Genomic DNA, 17,690 nt, shown 5'->3' on the forward strand with positions numbered 1-17,690 from the left:
ATGGTGGCTTCAAATGTTCATCTATGCAATACATTTCTGTGTAGGTACTTATCCTATTGGTAATATTGTAATCATGTGAAATTTGAAAACATTGCTGTCAGTTCACCACTTCATGCCACCTATAGTGTTCAATGTCTTTCCTTTGCTGTGGATAACTTGTTTGTAATCTACACATGTGCAGTGTGTGTATAATTCCTAATACCCGCTGAGGATTTATAATTTATCTACTACAGACCTGTCAACTACAATTTCCTTTGCATTCATGTGAGCTAACTAATATTATTCATGCATATGCGTGTAGCAATTTATATAGTGTGTCTGTGTCTGACTTTGTGTGAGAACTGAGGAGCTACAGGAGTTGTGATTTTGCCCAGATGTACCGGTCTGCCTCTGGTTGAGGTTCTCACTCCGTATGGCTTGAACAGAGGGAGGGGAAGATGGCTGGAGTGGATTTGTATTGGATGGAATAGAAGAGGGGGAAGGATCATGAAAGATAGGAGGGGTGAGGAGAATGGACCATCTATCTTTCCCAATCTCACGATCTGTGTTTACAACTAAAGGGTGGAGAAGTGTGAGGAAGAGATACGGGAAGGAGAGCGAGCGAGTGAGGGAAAGGGAAGGAGAGGGGGAAAATGGAGTGAGAAATAGAGAGTGTGAGAGAGGGAGAGATTGATAGCAGGACTCAGTAGCTTCCTGTTTCTACACTCTACATTATACCTTTCATTTGGACCCTGTCCAGCCAACAGGAATAGCAGCGTGTGAGGGGACAGCTTCCCCTGCCCTGTCGGAAACAGGCTCCTGCCCAGAAAACAAACACACACAATTACACACACACACATACACACACACACGTGTGCTGCGGAGAGGACTGTCGACGCAGGGGTGCATCATGAAGGTGAGTTCTACTCACTCAAAGAAAGCCAAATCATTTCAGAGAGGTCAGCAGCTATTGTTTCACTAGGAACGTTGCCAGCTGGCATGTCATCTTTTAGCTCACATTCATGTGTCAGCTTACGTGGGGTTGTGTTGTTGTAGCTCGCAATGAGACTTTGAAATTTAAAACAGGTGAATGTGTTTTTGGCTGTGAACAGTGTTGTTCTCTGAGCTTTTGATGCTACAGTATGTACGTACGATATGCTTAGCTGAGAGGTCATTGATCTCAGTGCAAACTGTACTGATTTGATTTGCTTGCCTTTTAAGTACTTCACAACACCACTGGGTTGTAGTTTTTGATGAAGACATTGAAAATAGGTGAGGGATTTGGGCTCTTCAGTAGTTGGGGGCTGGGATGTATAGTATAACGTTGAGGGGAAGGCAGTGCTGCTGTGGTGCTGGGTTGTTTGCTTGAGGATGAAGTTACACTAAAGAAAGATTGCTGTGAAGGCATATATCACTAAATTGCTGACTAAATTTAGTCATGACATGAAACAGCTCATAGTTTCATGCTAAACAACATTCCCAGATTTCAAATGTTTATAAGGTTGGTGCGTGAAAACTTTAATGAGGATTTGGGGATGCTGTTAATTTCCATATTTGTCAAATGCTTTTGGAATTTGGTGTGGTTCCAGTCATTTTGACATCTGTCATATTGTTGTCACATTGCAGACGACAGCACTGGGATGCTGAGGATACAGGGTTGAAGGGTTTGTGTAGATATTTTTTACAACCTCTTTGGGGGGTGTCACAGCTCACTTAGCAGTAAGGGAAGGTGCAAAGTGCAGCAACTCTCCCTCGCATCGGCCGTCACTCTTTCAGCACTGCTGCACAAAACAAAGCTGACAACTGAAGCATGCAGCCAATATGACACGGGCTGACCTGCTATTCTGCCTGTGGGGAAATGAGTGGAGGGGGAGGGGTTTCTCTCTAAATTCCACTCGCAGACAGGATCTCTATGCATAGAGCGTGTGTGTTTGTGTGTTTGTGTGTGTGTGTGTGTGTGTGTGTGTGTGTGTGTGTGTGTGTGTGTGTGTGTGTGTGTGTGTGTGTGTGTGTGTGTGTGTGTGTGTGTGTGTGTGTGTGTGTGTGTGTGTGTGTGTGTGTGTGTGTGTGTGTGTGTGTGTGTGTGTGTGTGCGCGCGCGTGCGACACACACACACACACACACACACACACACACACACACACACACACACACACACACACACACACACACACACACACACACACACTGAGCTAACAGAACTCATCCAGCAGAAAGCCCATAGGAGAGGGAAGCCAGAATTACTTGGAGTGGTACCCATGGAAACATCACCACTGGCTCACCTCTGCCTCCTCAGGTAGTTCCAAATCAAATCAAATTGTGTTGGTCACATACATGTGTTCAGCAAATGTTATTGCGAGTGTAGTGAAATGATTTCGCTTCTCGTTCCGACAGTGCAGCAGTATCTAACAAGTAATCTAACAATTTCACAACAACTACCTAATACACACAAATCTAAGGAATGGAATAAGAATATATATATATCAATATGTGGATGAGCAATGTCAGAGCGTCATAGGCTAAGATGCAATAGATAGTATAGAATACAGTATATACATACGAGATGAGTAATGCAAGATATGTAAGCGGTATTAAAGTGACTAGTGTTCCATTTATTAAAGGGGCTAATGATTTCAAGCCTGTTTGTAGTCAGTAGCCTCTCTGTGCTAGTGATGGCTGTTTAACAATCTGATGGCCTTGAGATCGAAGCTGTTTTTCAGTCTCTCGGTCCCAGCTTTAATGCACCTGTACTGACCTCGCGTTCTGGATAATAGCGGGGTGAACAGGCAGTGGCTCGGGTGGTTGTTGTCCTTGATGATCTTTATGGCCTTCCTGTGACATCGGGTGGTGTAGGTGTCCTGGAGGGTAGGTAGTTTGCCCCTGGTGATGTGTTGTGCAGACCGCACCACCGTCTGGAGGTGCAGTTGCCGTACCAGGCGGTGATACAGGCCGGCAGGATGCTCTCAATTGTGCATCTGTACAACAATGCAGTTGGTGGGGTCAGTTTATGAGATCAGTTGGCGGGGTCAGTTAAAGATTACATTGTTACTTACGGCTTACAGTCTCTGAGGATATGAGTAAAATCTTAGTCCCACACACTGGCAGACTGTTTGTTTAGCAGGGTTTCCCAAACTCCATCCTGCCCCCCCCCCCTCCCCTTTGCACGTATTGTTTTTTGCCCTAGCACTACACAGCTGATTGTAAAATAATCAAAGCTTGATAATGAGTTGGTAATTTTAATCAGCTGTGTAGTGCTAGGGCCTCAGCACTGAGTTTGGGAAACCCTGGTTTATGGCACAAGTGTCACAGTGTTTGTTTTGTGTGTGTGGGAAGCAAACTGAAATTCTAATATTGTTTTCGCAGACCTCATGCTGTGAGACGGTTCCCTGGGTAGTATTCTGTCCTATTGTCTGAATCTTATTTCAGACTCATTCTGCTGACTGGTGTAATATGGAAGCTTTACATAGTATGCCACTCAAAACATATTTTTTTTTTTTTACATATGTCAACTATTAAAGGAACTTTGATTGCACAAAATAACCTTTTCAAAATCATGACTGCAACATATTAGCCTCTTAAACAATGTCTTACTTTATTGCTTACGTCGCCTCTAACACAAGGGGACGGACCCTACCCCTCCTCTAACCAAGTGCATTAGGTCACACAGTGCTCTGGAGATCATATATCACAAGGATTGAATGAGCGGATGGGCTGACCACGGACCAGTTATGGTCATGAGCTCAGAGGTCTCTGTGAGCCTGTAATGGCCAAGCCAGTGCTGCAGGCTGCAGCCTATAGGGGCTCCACGAGGGAGGGACTGGGACGGCAACAGTGCTACCATCCCTGGCTGGACCAATGATACTGCAGCATGGAGAGACGTATCATTGATCGTCCCTTAACTGGACTAAACTAATGGTGCCACTCCAAAAATAATGAGATCTAATAAGTGTGCACTGTCTGATTTATAAAAACATGAATTACTGCATGTCCCTTTTATTAGATTATATGCAAAGTGAAATGGTTTTGAATTGTGTTTGAGATAGCTTGGTTGATGCTTGAAAGTGATTTATTTGATCAAATATTCTACCTTCTCTCTCCATTCTTCTACCAAAACGGAATTTTTGATCATCTGGCAGGGCATTTAACCCATCTTTTTCTCAATTACTGGGAAAAAATTATACATTTTGCAGTTATTCGCAATAATTTCATGTCACACATGCAAACACACGCGCACAAGGACAAAGACGCACGCACGCACACACACACCTTCCACTAATTGGTCTTTGGATCTGAAAAAAAGATCAGAGTTGGGTTGCTTGTCGAAGCACATCCATATAGACACACAAATGGACACGAACATAACACATTTCCCTAATGCAGAATGTGTAAGTTATTTAGCTTGCAGAGTGTGTCCGAGTCTCTCTTAGTATGTGGCTTGGAGCAGTAGTGATGGGAGTTTACGCACCCTGTAAATCAGACAGCAATTCACAGATCAGTCCTGGCAGTGCAATTGTAAACCGTGCCGATTCCACGGTAAAGACGGCTCCTATGGATAGTGACATGCCCATGGCAACATTATCAGAAAGCACAGCATTGATTTCCATTGTTACGTAGACCATACATAACTTAACATTTCTGTGTCACCAGAGGATTTTAGCTTCATGGATAAATGATTAGACTGTATTAGTGATTTAAATACATGGGTACTTATTGTTGGAGCCAAAGCACAGAGAGAGAGAATCTGTCTGGACATTTTAATTCACGGGCAATAAAAATAAAACACCAGGTGAAAAACCTAGGTGTTTTTTTTAGATTCTGAACTCCATTTCGAATCCCACATTAGGAATGTGACAAATAGCTTGTAAAACCACTTGAGGAACATTGCCAAGGTGTGACCGTTTCTCTCTCATGCTGATACAGAGAGACTCATCCATGCTTTTATTACAAGTAGGCTTGACTACTGTAATGGTCTCCTGTCTGGTCACCCAAGAAAGACATTGGTCAACTGCAAAACATACAGAATGCTGCAGCGTGGGTACTGACCAAGACCAGACGGAGAGCACACATTACACCGGTTTTAAGGTATCTCCACTGGCTGCCTGTTAGTTTTAGAATTCATTGTAAGATTATTCTATTGGTTTTTAAATCAATCCACGATTGTGCACCCCAATACATGTCAGATATGCTTTTAAGGTATGTACCCAGTATGTTCCTCAGGTCCTCTGGCACTGTCCTTTTAACTACCCCATAGCCTAGGACCAAGAGGCATGGAGAAGCAGCCTTTAGTTATTATGCCCCCAGCCTCTGGAAAAGCCTGCCAGAGAACCTGAGGGGGGCTGAAACTGTGGACCTTTTTCGCTTCACTTTTCCTTAGGGTGATTTTTAATCGTTCAGTTTTTGTTATTCTTTAATTTTCTATTCTCTTATGTTTGTGTTGTAAATATTTAAGTTGTTTTATTTTCATTGTTTATTAGTTTTTTCCTTTGAAACACATTGCGTTGCATTCCATGTCTGAAATGTGCTGTATAAATAAAGCTTGATGATTTGAATATAATACTCGACAGATATGCAGAGAGGGCAGAAGTAGGAAGAAGCATTAGAAGAACCGTAGGATATATACTATTTCTACTGTAAATGGAGAACACTGATAGCTTACTGTAGCCGGCAAAACTGGTGTTTCTGCACCATCATACAGTAATTTGTTTTATTTCTTTGAAGTGTTCGAGGCTTTTATTATATTCTATTCTGACAAAGATGGTGGTTAATTGGTCCCTTGTCTAGGGAAATGGCCTGCTTTCTGTCAGTGCAGCAGTTCTGAAATTCCTGTTGCGTTGTTCCCATCATCATGGTGTTCGTGCTCCACCAGCTGTCCTCTGGTCATGAAAGCCCCAGGCTGAGGCTTCCCAGGGATGAGGGGAAGGGTCCCAGGGTCTGGAAAACTCTGCTCCCATCTGGCATTAGAGGTGTCTGGAGCCTCCGATTTCATGTTGCTCTAATGGAGGCTTAATTGACTTATTGATCAGAAGGGGCCTGGATGCGATCAATGGGCTGAGCTGCCTGCAAGGCAGGGAGCGGGTCCCAGCCCTTCAGACTAAAGTAGACGCGATCCTTACCAGTTACCACTCCAAGAGATAGTGGAGAGAGAGAACATGTTCCTGGCAAATTCTCAGGGTATTGATACTGTATTTTCTATCTTGTTGATTGCTTTTTTACCACTAGAGCCATTCTATAGCTACATAAATAATATATCTATAGCTACATAAATAACCTGCACCTTTTTGGCCAGTTTTCTTTTTCTCTTTTACCCTCTCTCTGTTTTCCCTCTTTCCAGTAATGTTTTCCCTCTTTCCAGTAATGTTTTCCCTCTTTCCAGTAATGTTTTCCCTCTTTCCAGTAATGTTTTCTAATTTCATCTCAGGTTTCTGTCATTATCCAGAGGTCTGTATTGATATGGAGATATAATGAATACATTCCAATTGATAAAGAGGAAGACGATAATAGAAAGAATACTAAAAAAAAGAAAAGTATATCTGCCATTTTTTCCCTTGTCAACTTTCCCTGATTTTAAATATTTCCACCATCCTTCTTTATCCCAAAACATCCTGTGGAGTGTAAATCATTGTGGGGAGATGTAGTGAGTTCCAAGGCAAACGCCAGCGTTTGTCTTCTGACCTTTCTGTGTGAAGGCGGTATTGGAAAGGTTGGGGAAAAGGTCTCACTCAAATTTCAGCCAGAGAACCATAGCAATGATCGACTTGACTGCTTGACTGCCATTGACAAGGAGATGCATCACAAATATGATGGCTGACTCATGGATATTGAATAGTTACAACTGATTGTTGATAACAATTATTAGCGTCCTCACCTCACATTTCCAATGTTAATGTTCCTTTAGGAGATTCCACATAAAGATCCACTCTGGTGATAACTTGGGTTGGTGCAATTGAACATGCTACAGTCAAAGAACCATTAGAGCGAAACAATATGCATTCTAAACACCCATCACTCCATTGTGTAATTGGCAGTATTAATCACTGGGTCACATGGGTTCCAATCACAGACAGCAAAGCTCCTCCTGTTGGAACCTATGCAGCACATTTGTCAGTCACTGGCAGATAGCTAGCTCACGCCAGGGAAGAAGGACTATCCACTCTTATTGTAGCCACAAAGTTCAAGGCTGACCGTGGTACTGCAGGCATTGTTTGCAGAAAACAGGATCCCCTATTAAAGGGAATGAGGAAATGTCAATCTTCATGTAAAAAAATAAATAAAATCGAAGACAATCATGGTAGCAATTATTGCTTCTATTACACCAGGTGTATGTCCTGATTTTTTTTTTTTTATATATATTTTTTTAACGAACACAGAGGGAGTTATAAGTATAATTTAGTTGCTAATGGCAGCCTGCAGTACCCCGGTTTGCCTTCAACTGGAGTTACTCAATGAGAGAGGGCAGCACTGAACTAGCCTGCAACGTCACTTCCTGGATTAGCTCCAACTGCACATGTTATGTTTCCATGAGACGCCATCTTAACCTGACTTCCTTGGCTTCAAATGTACATTTTACCTGTAACATGTTAGTATTGAAATCGTAAATTACTTCTCAGAGTGTAGACTGGAGTCTAGTACCCAGTGAAAACATGACACACTGGATCAAGGAGGATGATGGATAATATTGGCAGGACTCACAACAATCATAGCTAACCTTCAGGCCCAGTACCGATGGAGTGAATAGATTGCAACACAATCCCCCGATGATTGGGGATTGATAAATGCTGCAGCCGTTATGTAATGCCTCTACACAAATTGCCAACAGATTGAAACTGGGCGTCCCTCTTGTTTGTTTTATTGTGGATAATGCATTAGGAAAGGAACAGTGAGTCAGGTCTCTAAAGCCTTGTTCACATTGGCAGTTTGAAGTGACTCAAATTCCTTCTTTTTTTTTTGCATATCCGATTCAAATCAGTTGTTTTTCCTGCGGTCTGGACAGCCAAAAAGCACATGGATTTCAAAAACAAAACTGATTTGAGCATTAAGGCTCGCAGTGTGAAAAAGGCTTAAGATAAACAGTAAGTTGAGTGACAAGCAACATGCCATGTGGCCAATGCTAACTGTTGTGTAGCAGAGAAGGTTGATCATAGCCAATCTCACCATAACAGTTTATGATCTCAAGGTGTTACAGTGATTTTCGATAATATCAGAAGATGTGTAGGCTTATATGGGACTTTCAAGTATAGGTTTTTTTTTCCTCAAGGGTTTTCCCTTCCAAATGAGCCCTGTTCAACTAAGCTGTAACTACAATTTGTGTATCAGAGCAGTTCTTCTGATTAGGCTTCTTATCTTTGAATCCAAAATTCCCCTTGATATTCCCTCCCGTTCCCTCCCCTCTGCTTGTCTTGATGAGATGAGCTTGAGGTTCCATTGATTGGTTCAGCTATGTGACTGGCCCTCAGATTGAACCTGACATACCTGGCAAATAGCCACACCAATACAGATATCATAAAGCTTGCTTGCCAAGCTTGCTGTTCCTGAGTTGCATTGCCATGTCAATCATGGTCCTTTTGAAACGGTTCTTGGTCCTCGTCCTCTGCAACATTTCTGAAGTCGCACTGTTGTGTTGAGGTATTACACAGTCCTCTGAGAGGCTTGTAAACAGCTTCTGGACAAAATGATTCATTCTTAACCAACATGACTTGAGCAGCACTGCACTTCTAGATGTAAATATTCAGGGGCTTAGGAAATGTATACCTTTTGCATTGAAAGTATCTTTTCTGGGCCATCAGCACACATGAATACAGTCTGTCATTCATTCTGGAGATGGAAAAGGAGTGAAATACCATGCATCCCAGAGTGCTTAGCCTTGATGTGCTGAGTATGTGCAGAGACACATCCAGCTGATAGGACACACTGTCCTGGCATCACTCACTGGCTCTGGGGACCTTCACGCTGTCATGAACAGAGTTGGTAAAGTACTGTAGTGAAACAGCACTGTGTGATGGGAATGGCTGTAGAAAGCCAGGTAATAAGAAGACAGGAGCCAGGAGACTGAGGAACCAGACACTGTTTGGACGACGTGGTGCATTTGCCAGCACTTTTTATTGCAGGTGTCAGAGACAGAAGAATACCTTGTTTTTTATGTTAGTAGTCTAGGGAGTAGTTCAATGGCCTTAACGTTGTGAATCCACCCGCTAGTAAAAAGGTATGTTGATTATACAGTGCATTCAGAAAGTATTCAGACCCTTTGACTTTTTCCACATTTTCTTATGTTACAACCTTATTCTAAAATTGATTAAATTTAAATTTAAAAAAACACAATACACCATAATGACAAAGCAAAAACAGTTTTTTTAGAAATGTTTGCCCATTTATTAAACATAAAAACAGAAATACCTTGTTTTACATAAGTATTCAGACCCTTTGCTATGAGACTCGAAATTGAGCTCAGGTGCATCATGTTTCTACAACTTGATTGGAGTCCACCTGTGGTACATTTAATTGATTGGACATGATTTGGAAAGGCACACACCTGTCTATGTAAGGTCCCACAGTTGACAGTGCATGTTAGAGCAAAAACCAAGCCATGAGGTCGAAGGAATTGTCCGTAGAGCTCCGAGACAGGATTGTGTCGAGGCACAGATCTGGGGAAGGGTACCAAAACATGTCTGCAGCATTGAAGGTCCCCAAGAACACAGTGGCCATCATTCTTAAATGGAAGACGTTTGGAACCACCAAGACTCTTCATAGAGCTGATGTTTTTCCTGGAGAGAAGTGGCTGCTTTGCTGCCCTTCTTGACACCAGGCCATCCTCCAAAAGTCTTTGCCTCATTGTGCGTGCAGATGCACTCACACCTGCCTGCTGCCATTCCTGAGCAAGCTCTGTACTGGTGGTGCCCCGATCCCGCAGCTGAATCAACTTTAGGAGACTCCTTGCGCTTGCTGGACTTTCTTGGGTGCCCTGAAGCCTTCTTCACAACAATTGAACCGCTCTCCTTGAAGTTCTTGATGATCCGATAAATGGTTGATTTACGTGCAATCTTACTGGCAGCAATATCCTTGCCTAGCCCTTTTTGTGCAAAGCAATGATGACGGCACGTGTTTCCTTGCAGGTGACCATGATTGAATGAGGAAGAACAATGATTCCAAGCACCACCCTCCTTTTGAAGCTTCCAGTCTGTTATTCGAACTCAATCAGCATGACAGAGTGATCTCCAGCCCTGTCCTCATCAACACTCACACCTGTGTTAACGAGAGAATCACAGACATGATGTCAGCTGGTCCTTTTGTGGCAGGGCTGAAACGCAGTGGAAATATTTTTGGGGGATTCAGTTCATTTGCATGGCAAAGAGGGACTTTGCAATTAATTGCAATTCATCTGATCACTCTTCATAACATTCTAGAGTATATGCAAATTGCCATCATACAAACTGAGGCAGCAGACTTTGTGAAAAATAATATTTGTGTCATTCTCAAAACTTTTGGCCACAACTGTACTTTACTGACCTGTACTGAGCTGTTTGGGCCAAATGAAGGTCAGTATGGAATGGACCAAAAAAAATGTAATCTCAGAGAGAGAGAGATTTCTTCTCTACACTCTCGCTTTGGCCACCAGACGACAAAGAAAACAATCATGAGCTGAACATAACAGTATGCCAATGGAAGGGAGAACAGTAGCAGGTGACCCAACTGGGGTTTGAATACTATGATTTGCATTGTAGCCAATTCAATTGCAGTAATTTCGATTTGGTAACATACAGTGGGGCAAAAAAGTATTTAGTCAGCCACCAATTGTGCAAGTTCTCCCACTTAAAAAGATGAGAGAGGCCTGTAATTTTCATCATAGGTACACTTCAACTATGACAGACAAAATGAGAAGAAAAAAAATCCAGAAAATCACATTGTAGGATTTTTTATGAATTTATTTGCAAATTATGGTGGAAAATAAGTATTTGGTCAATAACAAAAGTTTATCTCAATACTTTGTTATATACCCTTTGTTGGCAATGACAGAGGTCAAATGTTTTCTGTAAGTCTTCACAAGGTTTTCACACACTGTTGCTGGTATTTTGGCCCATTCCTCCATGCAGATCTCCTCTAGAGCAGTGATGTTTTAGGGCTGTTGCTGGGCAACACGGACTTTCAACTCCCTCCAAAGATTTTCTATGGGGTTGAGATCTGGAGACTGGCTAGGCCACTCCAGGACCTTGAAATGCTTCTTACGAAGCCACTCCTTCGTTGCCCGGGCGGTGTGTTTGGGATCATTGTCATGCTGAAAGACCCAGCCACATTTCATCTTCAATGCCCTTGCTGATGGAAGGAGGTTTTCACTCAAAATCTCACGATACATGGCCCCATTCATTCTGTCCTTTACACGGATCAGTCGTCCTGGTCCCTTTGCAGAAAAACAGCCCCAAAGCATGATGTTTCCACCCCCATGCTTCACAGTAGGTATGGTGTTCTTTGGATGCAACTCAGCATTCTTCACGACGAGTTGAGTTTTTACCAGAAAGTTCTATTTTGGTTTCATCTGACCATATGACATTCTCCCAATCTTCTTCTGGATCATCCAAATGCTCTCTAGCAAACTTCAGACGGGCCTGGACATGTACTGGCTTAAGCAGGGGGACACGTCTGGCACTGCAGGATTTGAGTCCCTGGCGGCGTAGTGTGTTACTGATGGTAGGCTTTGTTACTTTGGTCCCAGCTCTCTGCAGGTCATTCACTAGGTCCCCCCATGTGGTTCTGGGATTTTTGCTCACCGTTCTTGTGATCATTTTGACCCCACGGGGTGAGATCTTGCGTGGAGCCCCAGATCGAGGGAGATTATCAGTGGTCTTGTATGTCTTCCATTTCCTAATAATTGCTCCCACAGTTGATTTCTTCAAACCAAGCTGCTTACCTATTGCAGATTCAGTCTTCCCAGCCTGGTGCAGGTCTACAATTTTGTTTCTGGTGTCCTTTGACAGCTCTTTGGTCTTGGTCATAGTGGAGTTTGGAGTGTGACTGTTTGAGGTTGTGGACAGGTGTCTTTTATACTGATAACAAGTTCAAACAGGTGCCATTAATACAGGTAACGAGTGGAGGACAGAGGAGCCTCTTAAAGAAGAAGTTACAGGTCTGAGAGCCAGAAATCTTGCTTGTTTGTAGGTGACCAAATACTTATTTTCCACCATAATTTGCAAATAAATTCATTAAAAATCCGACAATGTGATTTTCTGGATTTCTTTTTCTCATTTTGTCTGTCATAGTTGAAGTGTACCTCTGATGAAAATTACAGGCCTCTCTCATCTTTTTAAGTGGGAGAACTTGCACAATTGGTGGCTGACTAAATACTTTTTTGCCCCACTGTAATTACGAGTTTTAATCACTTAATAATTCATAAACAAAATTGATATAAATAAAAACACTAACCAATTAATAGAGCTACGTTTGACTTCTGTGAACTTTTATCTTCCCTCATGAGGGAGAGAAATTAGAATATATCTAGAAGATATGTGGGTTTTTGGTAGCGGAATAGCAAGGCACAAGGCAATGTTTCTTAAACTTACAGAAGGCAGAAAACAACTAAATATGTGTTGATATTAGTTGGCATGTGTCTTTCAGCATTCTTGTGTATTGATGTTTCTCCAATACCTTTTAAGACTGTTTCTGATGTTTTGTTAGACCCCTTTTTCATTTGTGTGTACTGGGTATATGTTGTGTAATTTTAGATACTACTGCACCGTCGGAGCTAGAAGCACAAGCATTTCGCTAAATCCAAAATAACATCTGCTAATCACATGTATGTGACCAATAAAATTTGATTTGATTTGACCAGAAATCAAAGCTATTACTTATGCCAATTTTTGTTTAATGGAAAATGGTTTAAACATTTATCTTTGCATTTATTTATCCCAAATATAGACTCTTAGCGTTCATTAGACACCCAGTTTGGTATGCTCCTATAAACTTCCCATGGGTCCTTTTACATGGAAATGACCTGTAACAACAAATTGATCCAACTTGAAGGGGCAATCAGCAGTTGCTACATCCATTTTTGGACTTATACATTATTGACATGTAGGCCTACCCATGATTCATGAAGAATATATATTATAAATGCCTCATGAGCTTATTTCAACCGTTGTACCCCATTAGAACCCAAAATAGAAGCTAGTTTTACTCCAATGTTTGTAAACAAAGAAAATGTAAACAAACTAGATGGTTCTCAGAACATGATTAAAACTATAGTTCTGATATCATGGATGGTCAGTCCTTGCGTCCATAGCGCCGTCTATGAATTTGAGTGATTACATTTCTCCAGCCCCATCCCTCAGCGTTTTACTGAACCGGGGGTGGGGAGGCTGTTTTATTGTTTCTACTGCTGATTGCTGCTTTAAATGTATCATAAATTAAGCTAATTTAAGTTGGGTCGATTACTGCCTTGGTGAGCTATATTATTTAGGTAAAGTCAACCTTAACAAAACTGTTACAGACCTCTGCATATAAATGGTTTATTTATATAGTCAAGTTGTTTTTGACCTTTTCAAATGTTCTCTCTTTGTGTTCCTTTGAAACAGCATGAATATACACTGCTCAAAAAAATAAAGGGAACACTTAAACAACACAATGTAACTCCAAGTCAATCACACTTCTGTGAAATCAAACTGTCCACTTAGGAAGCAACACTGATTGACAATACATTTCACATGCTGTTGTGCAAATGGAATAGACAAAAGGTGGAAATTATAGGCAATTAGCAAGACACCCCCAAAAAAGGAGTGATTCTGCAGGTGGTGACCACAGACCACTTCTCAGTTCCTATGCTTCCTGGCTGATGTTTTGGTCACTTTTGAATGCTGGCGGTGCTCTCACTCTAGTGGTAGCATGAGACGGAGTCTACAACCCACACAAGTGGCTCAGGTAGTGCAGTTCATCCAGGATGGCACATCAATGCGAGCTGTGGTAAAAAGGTTTGCTGTGTCTGTCAGCGTAGTGTCCAGAGCATGGAGGCGCTACCAGGAGACAGGCCAGTACATCAGGAGACGTGGAGGAGGCCGTAGGAGGGCAACAACCCAGCAGCAGGACCGCTACCTCCGCCTTTGTGCAAGGAGGTGCACTGCCAGCGCCCTGCAAAATGACCTCCAGCAGGCCACAAATGTGCATGTGTCTGCTCAAACGGTCAGAAACAGACTCCATGAGGGTGGTATGAGGGCCCGACGTCCACAGGTGGAGGTTGTGCTTACAGCCCAACACCGTGCAGGACGTTTGGCATTTGCCAGAGAACACCAAGATTGGCAAATTCGCCACTGGCGCCCTGTGCTCTTCACAGATGAAAGCAGGTTCACACGCACATGTGACAGACGTGAGAGTCTGGAGACGCCGTGGAGAACGTTCTGCTGCCTGCAACATCCTCCAGCATGACCGGTTTGGCGATGGGTCAGTCATGGTGTGGGGTGGCATTTCTTTGTGGGGCCGCACAGCCCTCCATGTGCTCGCCAGAGGTAGCCTGACTGCCATTAGGTACCGAGATGAGATCCTCAGACCCCTTGTGAGACCATATGCTGACACATGCACATTTGTGGCCTGCTGGAGGTCATTTTGCAGGGCTCTGGCAGTGCACCTCCTTGCACAAAGGCGGAGGTAGCGGTCCTGCTGCTGGGTTGTTGCCCTCCTACGGCCTCCTCCACGTCTCCTGATGTACTGGCCTGTCTCCTGGTAGCGCCTCCATGCTCTGGACACTACGCTGACAGACACAGCAAACCTTTTTGCCACAGCTCGCATTGATGTGCTATCCTGGATGAACTGCACTACCTGAGCCACTTGTGTGGGTTGTAGATTCCGTCTCATGCTACCACTAGAGTGAGAGCACCGCCAGTATTCAAAAGTGACCAAAACATCAGCCAGGAAGCATAGGAACTGAGAAGTGGTCTGTGGTCACCACCTGCAGAATCACTCCTTTTTTGGGGGTGTCTTGCTAATTGCCTATAATTTCCACCTTTTGTCTATTCCATTTGCACAACAGCATGTGAAATGTATTGTCAATCAGTGTTGCTTCCTAAGTGGACAGTTTGATTTCACAGAAGTGTGATTGACTTGGAGTTACATTGTGTTGTTTAAGTGTTCCCTTTATTTTTTTGAGCAGTGTATGTTGATACATAACATGCATATAACAACATGTATGAGGACTTTCCTGTGGGTTCACCCAACAGAGGTCCTTCCCTTTGTCCTTGGTGCAATGGATAACTTAATATCCACTGAATAATGTAATATAACTCTTCTTAACATAATAGCTTTTCAGTAGTAACAAAATAAAGACAGATATTACATTATCAATTGCTTGATAGATGTACACCTGACTGTAACTATCCCTCTACCTTAGGTGATCTACAGCTACGGTAATTCCTTTTCCTTAGTTGTTGTGCGTTATACCATCAGTTTAATTTATTCCACTTCGCTCTCTTATTGTTACACCTCCCTCAGAGAGGTGCAAGATCTGAAGCTTTCCCTGTTACTTTTGGGCAGAGGGGCCATTTGTACTTGTTAAAGGGACACACTTGAAAAATGTGATGTCCTCAAAGCATTATTCAGGAGGTGGATTTAGCACCAACCTTCAGATATTTAATGAAACTCAAAGGTTTTTTATTTCCAGGCTATTTATAATTCAAGACCAAGCTTATCTTAGATTGCACATACAGTGCCATCAATCTCATCTTTATTTATTTTTGGTCCTCAGAAGAACTTGAAGTTGGTAAGTTTTCTTTTCAAATCAATCTATCTTACACAGTTTTGGTGTCTTATCAGTGTTTTACACATTCTCCACACTACTGTAAGGTAAGTCCTCTGTGTGTGAACTGTCTATATGTAGAAGGTAAACAGAGTTATTACACCCACTATGCATCAAGAGTCTGTTTAGGGAAATCCATCCAATCCTTTCACCCTGGTGCCTTCGTTAGTGTTCAGCATGAGTCTCTGCACCCACATCAGTCTACCAGAGACATGACCTGCTCTTTAACAAGTACCAAGCCGTTAGATGTCAGGAACGCCTGTACTCCACAACTATCCTGACTAAACTACAAGGAAAGATCCTCTTACTAAAGTACAGATGAGAAATGATATAGTATATAGTTATACTCTGGTTCTTTTTTGTCTGCACAATATGCCAAGTTTGATAAGAAATCCTCCTCTTCGTTATACATCATTACTACATTACTACTGTACTAGTGTCTGAAAGAATGGGAAAGTAAGGTGTGGTCGGCAAAGCTTCTATTGAAACAGAGTAATATTTCCAATCTAACTCAGTACTGGCACCTTTCTGAGCACTTATGTATAACAGTGTATAACTCAACTTTTTTATTACACGGTTTAATATTTATACAATCTAATTTCCCCTGCCCTATTATTTTCCATTACAAGCTGGTGAGCGATGGCAGTTCTTCATAGAACAGCTGTGCTCATAACAGACAATGAGTCTCTTGAGGCACACTGAATATTAACTCTCTCTCTCCACAAGGATGAGCAGTTTCTGTTGCAGATCTCTGCATCATTTCATAGGTAACAATGTTTGTGCGGGCATGCGTTATGTCCATGATGTAAGGTTATGGTAAATGCACTGTGGTAGACCAGCCTTGCGGGTGGTAGGTAGAGAACTCTGTGCTGAGTGCTCTCTGGGGCTTGATGAAGGAATACTGTAGGTTACTGAACCCTCTAGTACAGAACAGATATGCAGGCTGTCTGTTAATCACTTCTGGGAGCCAAATATAGATTAAAGCATGCCTTTCTGCTTTGGTTTTTAGTGAATGCAATTAGCTTGTTACAAATGTGACCGACCCAAGAAGCTCATTTAAATTATACAACTTCCATGAAAACATCAAGAAATCGCTGATTGTCAGGCCCTGTCGGTTTGGATCACCACTTGAAGCTTTATACTGAAAGAAAGACAAATCTGGTTTGTTGCGGGCATACACTGTAGACACCTTTCTTTCTGGGATAGCTGTATACAGATGCACTATATTACTTTGATCACTCTGTCATCTCAAATGTATAGGTGTATTCAAAGTTTAAAAAGGCTTCTAAAGTTTGTAATTTCCACTTTAACATTTCTGATGTGATTTGCCCTCATGAAAAATCTATCAACCCCTATAAAAATTACCATTAATTATAATTCACATAAATGTCACGTTCTGACCTTAGTTCCTTTGTTATGTCTTTATTTTAGTTTGGTCAGGGCGTGAGTTGGGGTGGGCATTCTATGTTGTTTGTCTATGTTTTGTTCTATGGTTATATTTCTATGTGTTTGGCCTAGTATGGTTCCCAATCAGAGGCAGGTGTCAGTCGTTGTCTCTGATTGGGAGCCATATTTACGTAGCCTGTTTTCCTTTATGTTTTGTGGGTGGTTGTTTTCCTGTGTCTGTCACCATATGGGACTGTTTCATTTTCGTTTTGTATCATTCACGTTGTTATTTTTGTATTCTTAGTGTCCAGTTATTAAATTGAATATGGACACTTACCACGCTGCGTTTTGGTCCTCACCTCATTCCAACGACGAGCATTACAATAAAATATTTCTTGTTGCTGCAGGGTAATTTTCCTGCTGTGAGAAACTGGCCAAATTAAGATGGCACATTTTATACGTGCTAAAGTGTACAGGGGACAGGCTTTTCCAACGCCTGTGCTGTATATAGGCTAAATCCATGGCTGAGGTCAACAGTCAAACGCTCCAGCTGTTCCTCTAT

The 17,690-nt window shown here is 42.2% G+C and overlaps 1 protein-coding gene across 1 annotated transcript in view; it reads left to right on the forward strand.

Annotated features, from left to right (window-relative positions):
• Positions 1-444: 444 nt before the first annotated feature.
• Positions 445-17,690, forward strand: part of LOC139562191 (inactive phospholipase D5-like) — a 73,023-nt gene continuing 55,777 nt past the window's right edge. Inside the window, exon 1 of the mRNA XM_071379621.1 lies at positions 445-895. Coding sequence (XP_071235722.1) covers positions 890-895 — 6 coding nt within the window. The 5' untranslated portion in view covers positions 445-889. The remainder of the gene's footprint in view (positions 896-17,690) is intronic.

The sequence above is a fragment of the Salvelinus alpinus genome, chromosome 32, assembly GCF_045679555.1.
Source record: "Salvelinus alpinus chromosome 32, SLU_Salpinus.1, whole genome shotgun sequence".
NCBI classification, from domain to species: domain Eukaryota; kingdom Metazoa; phylum Chordata; class Actinopteri; order Salmoniformes; family Salmonidae; genus Salvelinus; species Salvelinus alpinus.